This window comes from Chiloscyllium plagiosum, chromosome 29 (genome assembly GCF_004010195.1).
Source record: "Chiloscyllium plagiosum isolate BGI_BamShark_2017 chromosome 29, ASM401019v2, whole genome shotgun sequence".
Lineage (NCBI taxonomy): Eukaryota > Metazoa > Chordata > Chondrichthyes > Orectolobiformes > Hemiscylliidae > Chiloscyllium > Chiloscyllium plagiosum.
The window spans coordinates 33074741-33092102 of record NC_057738.1 but is presented as its reverse complement, the minus strand read 5'-3'; the positions used below and the strand labels follow the sequence as shown (position 1 = coordinate 33092102).

The 17362-nt window shown below is 40.3% G+C and overlaps 1 protein-coding gene across 1 annotated transcript in view; it reads left to right on the top strand.

Annotated features, from left to right (window-relative positions):
• The window catches only part of si:dkey-154p10.3 (zinc finger protein 25), a 38724-nt gene extending 29506 nt beyond the window's left edge, over positions 1-9218 (top strand). The window contains exons 6-7 of the mRNA XM_043719479.1: positions 987-1110; positions 5496-9218. Of these exons, the coding sequence (XP_043575414.1) occupies positions 987-1110; positions 5496-5733 (362 nt within the window). The 3' untranslated portion in view covers positions 5734-9218. The remainder of the gene's footprint in view (positions 1-986; positions 1111-5495) is intronic.
• The last annotated feature ends 8144 nt before the right edge of the window (positions 9219-17362 follow it).

The following is a 17362-nucleotide window of genomic DNA, read 5'->3' as shown; positions in this document are numbered from 1 at the left end:
AACTTTTTTTTTCCTCCTTTCCACTTGCAGCTGTATATCAGCTTATTTGGTAAATCTGTGTGTCATGGGATACTGTGTTGCCTGCACTTTCTTTCCATCCCTTGCCACCCTTGTGGTGGTGTCCCACCTTCTGGAAACATTGCAGTCCATGTAATGTAGGTACACCTGCAGTGCTGGTATGGCTGGGGATACAGGATATATTTTGCACAAGCAACGACGGAGGAACAGCAATATATTTCAAAGACAGGGTAATACATGATTTGTGAGTGGCAGCAAAGAACACTTTGTTCTCAATCTAGCCATTTGAGATTAGGCATTTGAAGGGTACCATCAAAGAAACAGTGAGGAGTTGCTGAAATGTAACTTATAAATGTTACACATGGCAATCATGTGCACCAATGCTGGAGGGAGTGACTGTTTAAAATGTAGGCTAGGACATGGATGAAGCAGCTATTTTGTCCTGAATGGTACTTAGCTCCCAGAGTGTTATAGTAGCCCTCATTTAGAAAAGTTTGAAGGTTTACTATATTTGCAAATTGTATTTTGTACATGATCATTCAGGCAATGGCAATCACTGTGTGTGAGCTGTTGAGTTACTGCTCATGTATTTCTTGTACATGATCTATTAGGTCAGTGCCGGCCCTTTGCTGAGCAGCAAGTATTCAGGTTCTGAGAGTTTACTTCTTCAGTTTGATGCATGAACAAGGATGGTTGTCAGGGAGGTGAACATATTGAGTACAGTGTGATTTGTTACTGTAATACTTACGCTGCTCAAAACTCAGGAGAGCAAAGAGCATTAAAAATGAAGTCTACAATAATGAAATACAGGAGGCTGAGTCTACATGTCTACAACCCTGCTGAGGTTGAAAGTTCTATGTTTGTGAGGGAGAATAAATGGGGAAAAAATTGTACTTCTGAAGTGCGCAAGAACATCTGAATGAGGTTGTTTTATAAGACCTGTCGTATTCTTTTCTCCCTTTCCAAAGGTGAGAAGCCCTTCAAGTGTACAATCTGCCAATATGCTTCCATTGATGCCAGCTCTCTAAGGCGGCATTCCCGCACACATTCTACTGAGAAACCTTACAAATGCCAGCTGTGCACTTATAGTTGGTGAGTAGACAAATTATCAAAATATATTCCTGACTTTATTTAGCCTTCCCATTTCAATTGGCCTAGCAGCAGGAACAGGGCCATGAACCCAACCCTCAATAAATATTTGATTGCAATGGCCGATGAAATTGATGACTCTTCAAGAACATTTTGCTGCTTAACATTGTTGAAAGTTTGCATTTCCTTGAGGAGCATTCTGAAGTCAGAAGTTCTGTGTGAGAAGATCTTTGACAGTCCATGGTGAGAGTGGAGTAAGAAAATATATCAATTTCTACAAAGAGGCCTACCTAAGCCTGGCCACTGGGGTGGCAATTTCAGAAATCAATTGCATCATTCTTTGTCTGGGTGGATTCCACCCCAGCTGCTGTAGGGAGCCTCCTTTCCCATTACAAGATTGCTTTAATGGTCAAACACAAGTATTATTTCTCTTTGTCTCCATTTTGGTTTCAGTTTACATAGTTTTTCCTTCATTGTATTCAGTTTTAGTGCTCATTTCTAAAGTTGAGAATGACTTGTCTTTCTTACAAAAATTAAAGTAAATCAGGCAGCTCCGTGATTAACATTAAAGCCGGAAGGAAACAAAAGGCCTCTGGTACTCCGATCCTGTAGATCTTAGCTACAGTGTTGATATATTGCAGGAAAATATATCAACAACACTTTTAAAAAAACATGTTTTCCTGTGTGGTAAAATTTGTACTTTGTTTCTGGGTGTTTATTAATATTGCACATTAAATGCCAACTCTGTAGTTAAATGTATTGTGTGGAATGTTATTGATCTCTGGATCAATGTTTAGACTTTGATCTGTGCTGAGTTCGCTGGTCACAGTTGGGTGTCAATGGAGGTATTTTATTCAGCGTCGTTGTTAAAAAGAAGTTAGGAAACATTTATGGACTCTGTTTTGCCATCTTTTCAGTAGCTTGAACTGTAGTATACTTGCCCAGCTAATACCCTGCTAATGCATTGGTATACTCCTCCAATTATCATACTGATTTAAAATGAGATGGTTGATATTAGAAACTTAAAACCCAGGTCTAAAAATTACATAATTCAAAATTATTGTCATTCAGAAAGAAAATGCTAAAGGAAATTGTTCTGGAACTCTACAGCTCTCAGTTTGATTCGTCATTTAACAGTAAGAGATTTAGTTTTGCATAGGCCTAAAGACTTTTTTCTCTAACAAGTGGATTAGATTTACCTTTTTTTTCCATAGAGGAAGAAGCCTCAAATTTGATTTTAAGTGACCCTTCCACGTGTATCTTTAACCAGGGCAGCACATAAAATAGGTCAGCTGCATAATCTACCACATTTCCGCCCACACCTTTAAACTATTCTCCACAATACACAAACTAGGCCTGGCATAAAATTCAGCAGCCTGTCTGATATATGGAAATAAATAATTGTAATAAATGAATAAGTAAAAGATAGTGGGGCTTGTTGGTGAGGCTATTAACTATGATAATATAGTGTCCATTCAAGTAATGTGGTTGGCATCCTATTTTTTTTTCATGGCCTAGTGAAAAAAGGGAGATGGGTGCAGATATCTCCATTAGGTGTGTATCCTGTGCACATTGGAGGCATCCCCCACCTTCCTCCCAAAACATAGCCCGAAACTCACTCCCTTCCCTCCCTGATTCCTCCTGCCACAAAACTCCTTTCTGAGGAAGGCATCTCATCACCCTGCTCCTTCCTTCACTACTGGGTTTTGATGTTACCAATTCTATTGCAACTCTTGAGGGTAGGATTCCTCTCAACTGAGGGACGGAGGTTCACTGTCGACCACTTTAGCCCAGGCTCACCCTATTGCAACTGTGGGGTGGACTTGCAAAATGTAGTACCAAAAATATTCTATTATCAGTTAGTAAATGGGAAGTTATGTTTACACCCAGCTATAGCCTTTTAATCTGACACCTATTTGTATTTTGTCTCTTTTTGTGTAACCATCTCTTGTTTGTTTACTCTCTCCTTTGTCAATTCTGATTTAAGTTGCACTCTTGGCCTTGTGAACATTTGCTTTTGTGTTTTACATTCTGATTACTTTGCTGTCTGTTTCTTTGTTCTCATATTTCTTTATTTGTTATTTATTTTTCTCACTCACGATCTCTGCATCCCACTTTGCTGCTCTCTTGATTTTGTTGTGTGCCCCTCCTATTCTCTTTTGGGAATCGTGAATCGTCTTTTATCTTCTGCTCCTGTAACACCAGCGAAATGAGAGGCAATAAAAATGAATATATTATAGAAATGGTTGTTAATAAAACAAGATTTATATTGGGGAAACAACCATATACCCAAAAGCATTAATGGAATGAGAACATGTTGTTGCTTAGCAACCGCAGAATATCATAATTTTCTCTCACCGTTACTTTTGAATTTATTTTAATGACTCATCTGTGATTTTTTACTCACTGCTGATTAACAGTCTTCATTTTCAGCTTCCATGACAGAATTCTGACTGGTCAGGGTGAATTTTTATGTGGCATTTGACATGCCGTTGGTGCTCAATGCTATTTTTTGGATTTCACTTCAATGAGTTTCCTCAAAACTGAATTGCTCATATCTTAAGAGAAAAATCAGTGGATTTGACTCTTCTTGAGGTTTTCTTTCCAACCTTATTTTCAAGCTTACCTTTGACTTTTATACTTACTTGGACGTGGATTAATATGAAATAACAAATTAAAAGTGACCAATCAAATGAAAAGTAATGCTGGAAATTATTAGAACTGAAGAATAAGTCAACATTCTGACTTCAACAAGGAGAGGGGTTATTTAATGCAGAGATGTTTCTCAAAATGGAGTTCTTCTGTTTAACTCTGCAAAGTTTAGATTTTAAAACTGGTTGAATTTCAATTATATAATTAGCAGGTTGTAACGTCCTTGCATTCGTTCTAAATGCTTATTTACTTTTATAGTAGCAAATAACAATAAGTCCAAAACTTTGAAAATCTTTGGAATTCTGTATCCCAGAGGACTCGATCAATGTGGAGGTTCAATCATTGAGCATGTTCAAGGCAGAGATCAATAGATTTCTGGAATCTAATGACGCAAGATATTGCCATTTTCCTGCGCTGAGGGTAGATAACCAACAGGAGTAACAAAAAGACGGGGTACTGGGCTAATGGTCGGATACTTGGTAGTGTGGATGAGCAGAGGGATCTTGGTGTCCATGTACACAGATTTCTGAAAGTTGCCACCCAGGTAAATAGTGCGGTGAAGAAGGCATATGGCGTACTGGCTTTTATTGGTAGAGGAATTGAGTTCCGGAGCCCTGAGGTCATGTTGCAGTTGTATAAGACTCTGGTGCGGCTGCATCTGGAGTATTGTGTGCAATTTTGGTCGCCATACTATAGGAAGGATGTGGAGGCACTGGAACGGGTGCAGAGGAGGTTTACCAGGATGTTGCCTGGCATGGTAGGAAGATCGTATGAGGAAAGGCTGAGGCACTTGGGGCTGTTTTCATTGGAGAAAAGAAGGTTTAGGGGTGACTTGATAGAGGTGTACAAGATGATTAGGGGTTTAGATAGGGTTGACCATGAGAACCTTTTTCCACGTATGGAGTCAGCTATTACGAGGGGGCATAGCTTTAAATTAAGGGGTGGTAGGTATAGGACAGATGTTAGGGGTAGATTCTTTACTCAGCGAGTCATGAGTTCTTGGAATGCCCTGCCATTCTCCCTCTTTATGGGCTAGTGTAGCTGAGGTGGGCTTGGATCGGTGCAACATCGAGGGCCAAAGGGCCTATACTGCGCTGTATTTTTCTATGTTCTATGTTCTAGGATCTATATGAATGATGGGGAACGCTCGATGCACTGAATGGTCTTTCCTGTTCTTATGTTCACAAAAAGCAATAGAACTTACAAAAAAAGTGAACCTTGTTATCCACAGCATGGTTAATGGTGTAAGCTGCCATTTTTCTGGTTGTTGTGGACTGTCCATTTAGCCCACCAATGCTGTTCTTTCATTGTCCAGCTGTACAGATCTTTCTGAGCAAGCAGACTTGGGAACAGGCATGCTCACTAGTGCAGGGTGTTTTTGTGTTGCCATGGAGCTTTGGAATGTATCCCAAATACTGTAAGTGGGGGAAATTGCGAAAACCAGGCAAAATGGCACTGCTTCTGTCCAAATTATATAGTTAAAAATCACACAATACCAGGTTATAGTCCAACAGATTTATTTGGAAATATTAGCTTTCAGAGTGCTGCTCCTTCATTGGTTAACTAGTTAGCTAGTATTTCCAAATAAATCCTTCAGACTATAGCCTGGTGTTGTGTGATATTTAACTTTGTCCATCCCAGTCGAACACCGGCTCCTTCGCATCATAGATTATACAGTACAAATGTCTATTGAAATGATAAATTTAATTAATTTTGATTCTCCCTCTGTTGTGCAGCATCCAAAAGAAGAGTTTGGACCTTCATGTGCGTAGGCATCACACGGGTGAGACCTTTGGGTGCCATTTATGTGTCTACTCCTCTCCTGACAAACAGCTTTTGCAAAAGCATCTGAAGAAACACCAGAAGGAGATGGAAGAAACTTTAAGGAGCATTCAAACAACCCCTAGAGTGGAGCCATTTACGACCGAACATTTTGTGGGAGCCTGTAACATCCTGCAAACTGGCAAACCTTAAGAAGCCATGTTCAGATGTCTGGAAACTAGAGGTTTCTCCCCATTATTTCTAATAGGTTAGCTGGGCCAGCTATTACTATCTCAATACTGAAGGAGCTGGCAACAATAATGAAATTCACTGATGGCTCGGAGTGTGTTCCAAGATTGTTAGCATTCTGAAAGGAGCTTTGGTATGTCAGAGTTAGAATGTGCCAGTGAACTGTGAGAAAGTTAACTGCACAATCCTTTATGCTTACAAAAACCCAGTGTCTCTGTTTTCCAGCCTTTTAGACCTTTTCCAACTGAGCATGCTCGACCCCAGTATTAACCCACTACTTATTTACTTTTCAAGGAAGAGCTAAAGTGATGGGTTTAGTTTTATAAGGACTGTATTTGCATTGAGGCTTCCTCAAGAAATTAGAGAATGAATTAAAATTTAAACCAAAGATTGAAGAAGCCTCTTGATCAAGCCCACTGCTCTATACTTTCAGCATGTTGTTAATAAACAGTGTTTCCCAATGCACATGCATTTTAAAACAAAGGAGCAGTTTGACTTTCTCTGGAGCTTTTCTGCCACGTTTGGTTTCATCATGCATTCTGATGGTCCAACTGTTAAACCTTCTGCTGTTACACCAGACACAGCTGTAAAATGTTTCCACCAACACAGCCCACAATTGAATATGGGTTAGTTGCATGAAATTGCAAAATTGCTTTAGAGTTTAATAATCTCATTATTATCTGAATCACCAAATGCAGTAAAGCTATTAATTTTAAAAAAATGTATATAGGCACTTAAACAGAATTACAAGCAATAGACTATGAGGCGCAGATTTTAAAATGCATTTTTACCTGAAAAAGAATAGCCTAAAAATTACATTTGGTAATATTATTCAAGCACTTAATGCATTGGTTTGTTGATGTCCGTGTTGACTTGGTAGTAGCTCTGACCTCTGAGTTAGAATGTCCTGGATTCAGGTTTCATCATTGGCACTTGAATTTATAATCTAGCATGGTACTCTACTGAGAGAACACTGCACTGATGGAGGTTAAAGAAAGGCCTTGTTTGTTCTCTTTGGTGGATCAGTTCCTTTAAAAGTTTCTTGGAATGCTCTCCCTATTGATGAAGAATAGGATTGCAAACAAATGCAAAATTCATTGGTAGAAATGATTATCAATTTGACCTCAATATGAAAGATGGGCCGCACTCCAAAGGGGATCAACCTTTGGTTCAGTTGATCATTAATACTACACTTGCAATCCAGAGAAGTGAAATGGTAAGAAATGTGGAAACAGTGGAGTTGTAGATCAAGGTGAAATGCAGAGTTCTGATGTTGTATTCCAGGCAAAGATGTAAAAGTCCAGTGGTGAAGTTTACAGCAATCTGGTTTAAGTCATTAACTTAATGTGCCCACGAGAGCTACCCTGCAAAACCATTGTGTTTTCTCCTTTTAAAGGTTTTGGAACAGTTTCACGTATTTGTATCGGTTTGTTTTGTTTGAAGCTTGGCTTTCAGTTCTGTAAGACAGTATTTAGTATTCTGAAGGGAAGTTACATTTGCATACTAATTTGCTGATTTCAGCATCTTTTATGAAATACAGAAAGAAGCAAACCTCATCCCTGAGAGTCCATGCATTTGGAGTTGGCAAAGACCCAACTCCATTGTTGCTTCTCATTTCTGAAACAACTCAAGTCTGTTGCCTTACATTAGTTCTCTCTGCTCTCAGTGCACAGTTGACAACACTGAAGAAACAAAAATATTGTGGTGTCCACATGACTGCAGGCCCCCTGATCTAACACTAATGTCTCTACCAAGGGTCTTAAGAATGTCCTAAGCTGGCTGAAGATGTGAACTTTCTAATCTCTGTGGCTAGATACCACATGAGGCAGTGAATTCACCCATCGAACCATCTGGGCAGGCTGGTGCTGATTGTAAATTTTCCTCAGCCAGCCTTCAGCTGCTCAACTAAGTCAGCAGAGAAGAGAGAGAGAGAACCTGTAGCCATCCGTATTTTACAGATTAATGTTCCCGACCGAGGGTATTTATTCAAATGAGATATTGGAAATGAATTCCTTCTATGCTTTTGGGAAATGATGCATGCTTAGAATATTTTGTTTACAAAGCTGGAAAAAGACATACAAACAAGCAGTAATCTTTGCAATGTTTAGCATCTTTCAGAATATATTCTATGTATTAAATGCTTTCTATAAAATTTGGAGCTAAGTGGTATATGGACTGCTAATACACAGTGATAAAAAAGGCCCTAGGTTCAGTATTTAGCCTGAGTTGCACAAATTGATCTTAGCTGGAATGAAAGTTTATTTTGTTCGTGCAATGAGACAAATGCCAGGAAAGTTATTTTTCATTCCTAAATGGTAGCTTGAGGAATGGAAAATGAACTTATAATGGTGACTTTCAGATCATTCCAACCACTTTGTAGTCAATTTTATAATGATTTTGAAGTGCAGTCACTATTATAATGTAGGAAGCATTGCTGCCAATTTGCACATAGCTACCTCCATGCAAATGGTTATCAAATAACCAGATCATCAGTTTTAGACATTGATTGAGGAAAAAATATCTTCCAGAACACCAGGAGAATCCTTCTTCAGATACTACCATGGGATCTTCCATGTCAGTTTTGGTGCAGAAATTTAGACTAGCATTCTGATAGCATACTGAATGGTGCTGCACAGTCTCCGCTGCATCTTTTGGATCAGACATTAAAGTAAACAATCTCGTCACTAGTTCAAAGGAGAGCAGGGCTGTTAGCCCTGAGAGCTAGCCAACATTCTGTGCATCAGAATAACAGATTGTTCACTATCACTTTGCTGATGGTCGGAGTTTGCTGTGTGCAAATTGGCTGCTGATTTTCCTATATCATAACAATGATTACACTTCAGAAGTGTTTACTTGGATGTGAAGCATTTTGGGATGTCCTGTGATATTTTACAAGTGGATGTCTTTTACTTTTTCTTTGACTTGTGAGGGCAGGCAGGATCTCTGCCCAGTATCTCAAATAAATGATTGTTTTTATAGCATGATTAGCTTTGATGAACAGTTTGAAGAACACTGTGGTACTAGTGTCCCCTTCTCCCTGAAGATTTTGACTTCTCTTGGTGTACAGTTCCATCGGCATTCTGCATTAATTTCCCCAAAAGATTTTGTTTTGAAAAAAAGAACCGAAAAAATTTCTTGGATGCGACAATTCTGAGGAGGTGGGTCACACATCTGCTTTGTCAACCATTCACTTAAATAGAAGTAAAAGTATGTTGGATGCCATATGACTGAGAATGCTGAGTTGTTGTGATTATAGGTAAGGACTCTGGTTGTTTCTGCTGCAGGAATCCCCAACTAGTTGCTCAGTTCTAGCAATCTTTTAAATTAACCAAAAAACTGCAGGTGCTGGGATTGTGAAACAAAACCAAGATAGCTGCAAAAACTCAGCAGGTTTGGCAGCATCTGTGGAGAGGAAGCAGAGTTAATGTTTCGAGTCCAGTGACCTTTCTTCAGAACTGATAGTAGACAGGACAAGGTAGTATTTATGCTGATGATGTAGGCAGCATGGTGGCTTAGTGTTTAGCAGGGACTCAGATTCAATTCCACCCGAAGGCAACTGTATGGAATTTCCACATTCTCCCTGTGTCTGCATGGGTTTCCTCCGGGTGTTCCGGTTCCCTCCCACAGTCCAAAGATATGCAGGTTAGATAGATTGGCCATGCTAAATTGCCCACTTTTGTCCAGGGATGTGCAGGCTAGGTGGATTAACCATGGGAAATATACTGTTACAGGGTTAGAGTACAAGGTAGGTCTGATTGAGATGCTCTTCCAAGGGTTGGTGTTGACTCGATGGGCTGAATGGGCTCTTCCACACTGTGGAGATTCTGTGATTCTATGACAGGGCTTTTGGGATAGGGTTGGTTGTGCTGCAAGCAACCCATGTCATGACAGGGCCTGTGTTGTAGGATGGGTAAAAGACATGGAAAGAGGTATTCATGCACTAACATTATTAAACTCGATGTTGAGTCCTGATGTCTGAAAGGTCCCCAAGCGCAAGAGGAGGTTTTTCCTTCCAGTTTGCACTGTGTCTTGCTGGAAACTGCAGCAGGCCTGAGACAGAAATGTTAGCAGTGGGAGCACTGCGGAGTGTTGAAGAGGCAGACAACTGGAAGCTTGGGGTCATTTTACGGACAGAACGTTGGTGTCCCACAAAGCATTCACAATACACATTTAGAGTCATAGAGATGTACAGCATGGAAACAGACCCTTTGGTCCAACTCGTCCACGCCAACCAGCTATCCCAACCTAATCTAGTCCCATTTGCCAGCATTGGCCCATATCTCTCCAAACCCTTCCTATTTATATACCCATCCCGATGCCTTTCAAATGTTGCAATTGTACCAGCTTCCACCACTTCGTCTGGCAGCTCATTCCATTCACGTACCACCCTCTGTGTGAAACAGTTGCCCCTTAGGTCTTTTTTATATCTTTCCCCTCTCACCCTAAACTATGCCCTCTAGTTCTGGACTCCTTCACCCCAGGGAAAAGACTTTGTCTATTTATCCTATCCATGCCCCTCATGATTTTCTAAACCTCTATAAGGTCACCCCTCAGCCTCCAACACTCCAGGGAAAACAGCCTTACCCTATTCAACCTCTCCCGGTAGCTCAAATCCTCCAACCCTGGCAACATCCTTGTAAATCTTTTCTGAACCCTTTCAAGTTTTACAACATCTTTCCAATAGGAAGGAGACTGGAATTGCACGCAAGATTCCAACAGTGGCTTAACCAATGTCATGTACAGCCGCAACATGACCTCCCAACCTCTATACTCAATACTCTGACCAATAAAGGAAAGCATACCAAACACCGCCTTCACTATCCTATCTATCTGTGACTACTTTCAAGGAGCTATGAACCTGCACTCCAAGGTCTCTTTATTCAGCAACACTCCCTAGGACCGTACTATTACGTGTAGAAGGCCTGCTAAGATTTGCTTTTCCAAAATGCAGCACCCTGCATTTATCTAAGTTAAACTCCATCTGCCATCCTGAGCCCATTGGTCCATCTGAGCAAGATCCCATTGTAATCTGAGGTAACCTTCACTGTCCACTATTTTAGTGTCATCTGCAAACTTATTAACCATACCTCTTACGCTCACATCAAAATCACTTACATAAATGATGAAAACTAGTGAACTCAGCACTGATCCATGTGGCACTCCACTGGTCACAGACCTCCAGTCTGAAAAACAACCCTCCACCACCACTCTCTGTCTTCTACCTTTGAGGCAGTTCTGTATCCAGATGTCAGAACTGAATACAGAAGTTCCCTGTATTCCATGCGATCTAACCTTGCTAACCAGTGTCCCATGGGGAACCTTGTTGAATGCCTTACTGAAGTCCATATAGATTGCGTCTATAAGGGTGTGTAGGGGTATATATGTCTAGCAATCTTTATGCCACTTTGGGCATCATGTTAACAACAGTCTAACTGGGAGAGGAGCAGGATGGATGAATCTAATTGAATGCCACTTTGTGACGCATTAGCAGACAAGTTGTCAGGAAATTATCTAATCTCATTTTTTAGGTCTGGATATTTTAATTTCCTTTCTTCTAGCTTAAGAATTCTGTGAAGAGGTGATAGCTACTAACACTTTTCATGTACCTTTCTTTGTAGTAACGGACTTGGGTGGCACGATGGCTCAGTGGTTAGTACTGCTGCCTCACAGCGCCAGGAACCCAGGTTCAATTCCAGCCTCTGATGACTTTGTGTGGAGTTTGCACATTCTCTCCGTGTCTGTGTGGGTTTCCTCCAGGTGCTCCGGTTTCCTCCCACAATCCAAAGATGTGCAGGTCAGGTGAATTGGCCATGCTAAATTGCCCATGGTGTTAGGTGCATTAGTCAGAGGGAAATGGGTCTCTTCGTAGGGTTGGTGTGGACTTGTTGGGCTGAAGGGCCTGTTTCCACACTCTTGGGAATCTAATGTAAATGGTTCTGATGAAAAGCCATGTCAACCTGAAACATTAACTTTGTTAATCTCCACTGATTCTGTCTGGTCTGTTGGCTCATCCTTGCAGTGTTTATTTCAGATTTCCAGTTTGCACAGTATTTTGCTGTTTGTATGTGATCCAATTATGCAACTCTTGTATATCTATGCCCCTTTTGCAGTTGAACATAAAATAATCTGAAACTAATGATGAGTGGCATTGTGGTCATTTTACAGAGAAGATTAGCAGAGTTACCCCTGGGTAAGAGGCAGTGGTGTAATGTAATGTCACTGGACTAGTCATCCAGAAATCTAGGCAAACAATCTGGTGATATGGTAGATGGTGACATTTGAAATAAATATAAATCTAAAATAAGAAGATAACCTAATGATAACCATGAAACAAATTGTCATTAAAAGTAAGTTCACCTGGTTCACTAATGTCCTTCAAGGAAGGAAATCTGCCATCCACAGCTAGTCTTTCCTTCATGGGATCCCAGACCCACAGCATTATGGTTGACTCTTAACTGTCCTCTGGGCAACTATGACTGGTGGCTGGTCCAGCCAGTGATGTTCACACCCCATGAATGAATAAACAAGAAACTGAGTTCCTGTTCTGTCTGTTTTCTGTCGTCTTCATCAAAACAAGCAACTTTACCCCTGCTTGGATCCTTGAGACTGACAAAGTCAGGAATAAATAAATCCTATCTGTGCTCATTGAAACCTAAATGTGTGAGCATCAGGTTTCTGAAACAATAGATATACTGTCAGGCCACAACATGGCGAGATCTTAATGGGAAATGTTATGTTACAATTACACATTAATTACGTGGTGTCAGCAGTGTTTCTGTTTGAAGTTGGGGTGATTCATCATGTTAATTGATCAACTGTGCTCATTAAGATTTGTGACTGTAATTGTTTGTTCTCGATTGAATGGGTATGTTAGGAGGCTAACTAATTGATCTGATTAACAATTTATGTGAAAATGATTTTTACCGATCGATAAAGTGTTTCTAGAAATCTCATATGTGACAATATTTCTCTTTGATATATCGCATTAATACTTTGTAACTGGCATGAAAAAGCATGTTTGGAATCAAGTGAACGTTTTGAGCTACTCCTTCTCTGTATCTCTGAAAATGTACAAAATAACTAGAATTTGTCATTTCAACTGAACAAGGTGATTTTTATTAGGAGAGACAAAGTAAAACCCAAGTTAGGCAGCTTTAATTTGAATTCCTTGTTTGCACAAGTTGCTGTATTGTTTAAACAACACAAAGAGCCCTTGGTGAATTTATACTGACGTGTAGCAAGGAACATTGTACAACAGCAGTGTTGACCCTGACTGGAATGTAATCCAGTTCTTCATAATTAGCAGTGTTTGAGAAAAAGGTCTCAGGGGCTTCTGGTCAAAGGGGGGTAGGAAGTGTATGGAGCTTGTGAATTGGCAGCAGAAGGAGCTGTTCAAGGAAAATCACAGAGCACTACAGAAAAGGAATAGTAAAAAAAAAAGGACTACAGCAAGCTTTGGATCACAGTTTTTTTAAAAACTTTCTTCCATGTTATACCAAATAGTTGCCTCGAATATAATATGCTTTTGGCAATTTTGAAGGCTGTGTACATAAATACTTATATCTTTCTAATGATTTTATCATATTTACTGTTCACATTATGTCACAGCTGGACCTTTTCAACATTTTTGTTCTTTAATCTTTTTGCCATTTAATAAAATTCCGATTCATTTCTCTCCAATTTTATTCCATATTTTACCAAAGTAAAGCAGGCCTCCAACATTTAGCAGTCACTTCCCCGGATGCCGTTTCAAACCTATATAAGATATAACGAGTAAAATTTATTGCAAAATTGCCAATAAATCCAGCTCCAACAATGTTCACTTCATTCTACAACTGTAGTGGAGTGTACCCTGCAGAAATGCTGTACTTCGGATAGAGACTTTCAATGAGCAGCTTATCTCTGTTTAGGGTCTGAACGTAAACAGACAAAATGCATAGACACATCCCTCATCTGAAGTTCTGAAGAAGTCATACAAGACTCAAAGCATTAACTCTCCACAGATGCTGACAGGCCTGCTGAGTTTCTCCAGCATTCTGAGTCTGCGTTCCATCTGTCTTACTGACTCATACAGTGATGATTTTGGACAAAATGAGGAAGCAGTGGGAAAAAAAATATAAAATGAAAAGATCCCAGGAAGGAATAAAACGAAAGCAATAAAGTAACAATGTCTGAAGTGAAATTTACCCCCTGTGTGACTGGAGTGTAAATTGCACAAAGGGCTGAATACGCTTTATTTTGAAATGAATTTTGCTGCACTTCCTGAGCAGATTAGCATACATACAGGCACACAGCTACAGTTGTAAGCCATGATACCTGAAGATCGACAACCTTCAATAAAATGAACCATGCTTTCTTAAAAAAACTATTATTTTCCTCGATTTTTATCAACCAGCATAGGAAGTCAAAAAAGCAAGTGGGGCACAACTTTGTTTTACGTGACTACTTAAGATCACTCCCCAGGTGGCTTTTCTTGTGCATTTTTATTAGAGTCTGCTAATTATGCAGCATTTCTTGAATTCACCTCCAAGGAGTCCTTAGCTTTAATCTCACCCTATTGTGCAGTTCGTGCCAAAGTTTAAGTAGTGAGCACTTAACTGCCTTAGAGATTTTATTGTCATTCTGAGTACAGAAGCAAAGAAATCTTGCTGTTGTGTAGACCTTTGATGAACATGCACTTGGAGGATTATAGGTAAAAGCAAGGACTGCAGATGCTGGAAGCCAGAGTCTAGATTAGAGTGGTGCTGGAAAAACACAGCAGGTCAGGCAGCATCCAAGGAGCAGGAAAATCGACGTTTTGGGCAAAAGCCCTTCATCAGGAATAGAGGCAGGGTGCCTGCAGAGTGGAGAGATAAAATAGGAAGTCCAACAGATGACCATACATGAGCAAGAAATCAAAAATGAGCCCTGTCTTGCAACTTTCCCAACATGGCAGCTCATGTTTAGGTCTGCATGCTCTCCATTTTTCATCAAACTGTTGTATTATCTCTCCACTCTGCAGGCACCCTGCCTCTATTCATGATGAAGGGCTTTTGCCCGAAATGTCGATTTTCCTGCTCCTCGGATACTGCCTGACCTGCTGTGCTTTTCCAGCACCACTCTAATCCAGATTTGGAGTATTATATAGCGTTTTGTCTTATTCTCGAGGAAGAATGTACTCCCATTGAGGAAGTGCAATGAAGATTCGCCAGACTGATTCCTGGGGTGACATGATTATCCTATGAGGAGATTGAGCCTATAATTTCCAAAATTTAGAAGGATCAGAGAAGATTGAATTGAAGCATACAAAGTTCTTATAGGATTCAACAGAGTAGATACAGGAAGGATGTTTCCTCGAGTTGGGAGAACCTCGAAGCAAAGGTTACAGTAGCAGAATAAGAGTTAGGCCATTTAGAACTAAGATAAGGAGTGATTCCTTCACTCAGAGTAATGAATCTTTGGAATTCAGTGTCCCAGAGGTGTATGGAGATTCAATCATTGAGTTTATTCCAGACAGATAAATTTCTAAATATTAAAGATATCAAGGGGTATAGGGAGCAATGGGGAAAATGGCAGTGAGGTACAGGATCAATTTTGATCTAGTTGATTGGTGGAGCAGCATCAATGGGCTGAATGGCCTACACCTGTTCCTATTTCTGGTGCTCCTGTGTACACTCCCTCTGAGTTGAGCTGTGATGTTGAGTACTGCAATACCGATAATTCTGCTCTTTGAAGCACCTCGGGTTGTGCTTATAGCTAGATTGGGTGCCAAACTATAGCATCTTCCTCACCTGGTTACAAAATGCTGGGGTATTGATTTTCCACAGAGATTTCTGGATGTGATGAGGGACCGTGGCCGGGCAGTAGGGGAGACACAGGAAACAGTGGAGGTATTGAATATTTCTCACAGAACAACGCTGTATAATATATAGAAGCAGATGTGGGATATTTAGCCCCTCCAGTCTGCCTTGCCATTTAATGAGATCATGGCTGATTTGATCATTCTCAACTCCACATTGCTGTTTTTTACCAATCACCCTTGACCACCTTAATGATTACCTTAACAGCTCTGTTCAATAACAAATTCTACAAATTCACTACCCTCTGAAAGAAAAGAATTCCTCCACATCTCTGTCTTAAACTTATGCTGAGTTTATGCCCTCTGTTTGTGGATTCTCCCACAGGGAAGTTACATTAGTCACTGTGCTCCTTATATGCCCATGAGAGTGCAGCCAAATTCAGTGCTAACTCCATTTATAAATTTGCTGATGATATCACCATAGTGGGTTGGATCTCAAACAACAATAAGGCAGAGTATAAGTAAGAGTTTAGAGTTTAGTGGCATGGTGTAAAGACAACAATATCTCCCTTAATGTCAGCAAAAGGAAGGAGCTGGTCAGTGACATCAGGAAGTGGAATGGAGGACACCCCCCCCCCCCCCCCCTTGTTTTTATCAGTAGTGCTGAGGCGGAGGTGGTCAAGACCTTCAAGTGTAAGTATCACCAATGATCTATCCTGGTCTAGCCACGTTGACACTACAGTCAAGAATGCACACCAATGCCTCTACTTGCTCAGGAGGCTAAGGAAATTCCACGTGTCCACAATGACTCACCAATGTTTATAGATGCATCATAGAAAATATCCTACCCGATGCATCACAGCTTGGTCTTGCAACTGCTCTGCCTAAGTCTACAAGAAATTATCGAGAGTTGTGAACACAGCCTAGTCCATCTTGAAAGCCAGCCTTCCTTCCATTGACTCTGTCTACATGTCTCACTGCCTTGGGAAAGCAGCTAACATAATCAAAGACTCATTTCACCCTTGTCACACTCTCTTCCAACTTCTTCCATCAGGCAGAAGGTACAAACGTTTGAAAGTATCTACCAACAGATTCAAGAACAGCTTCTTCTCACATATTAAAGTTGATCTCTCTCTACACCTTCTCTGTAACTGTAGTACTATATTTTGCATTCTGTTCTATTACACTGATGTACTTATGTAAGGGGTGGTTTGTCTGGACAGCACGCAAAACAATACTTTTCACTGTGTCTTGGTACATGTGACAATAATAAATTGAATAAATGGGAATCGACCTTGCTGCATCTACCATGTCAAGCTCCCTAAAAATCTTATATTTTTCAGTGACTTCTCCTCTTGTTCTTCTAAATTCCAATGAATACAAGCCCAACTTAATCTTTCCTCGGAAGAAAATGCCTCCAAAACTAGGATCAACTGAGTCAGCCTTCTCTGGTCTGTCTCCAATGCCAGTACAGTAGAACCCCCATATCCTGGAATTTGGTTTCCATGGTTTCAGTTATCTGTGGTTACCACAGCCCAAAAGTATTACATGGAACATTGCAGAAAAAATTCCAGGGGACTGTTGAGGAGGTGAGTTTCCTGTTTGAATGATAGGTTCGCTAATATTCACAGTTTCTGGCATCCACAATAGGTCTTGGAACATATCACCTGCGAATGTGTGGGAACCCCTGAATATTTTTCTTTAGATAAGAGGATATTCCAGTAACTCCATTCAAATGAGTTGACAACAATTGGACAGCCATCTCATTACTCAGCACAAGGAATCACTAGATCACTTTCTTTATGGCTGGCAGAT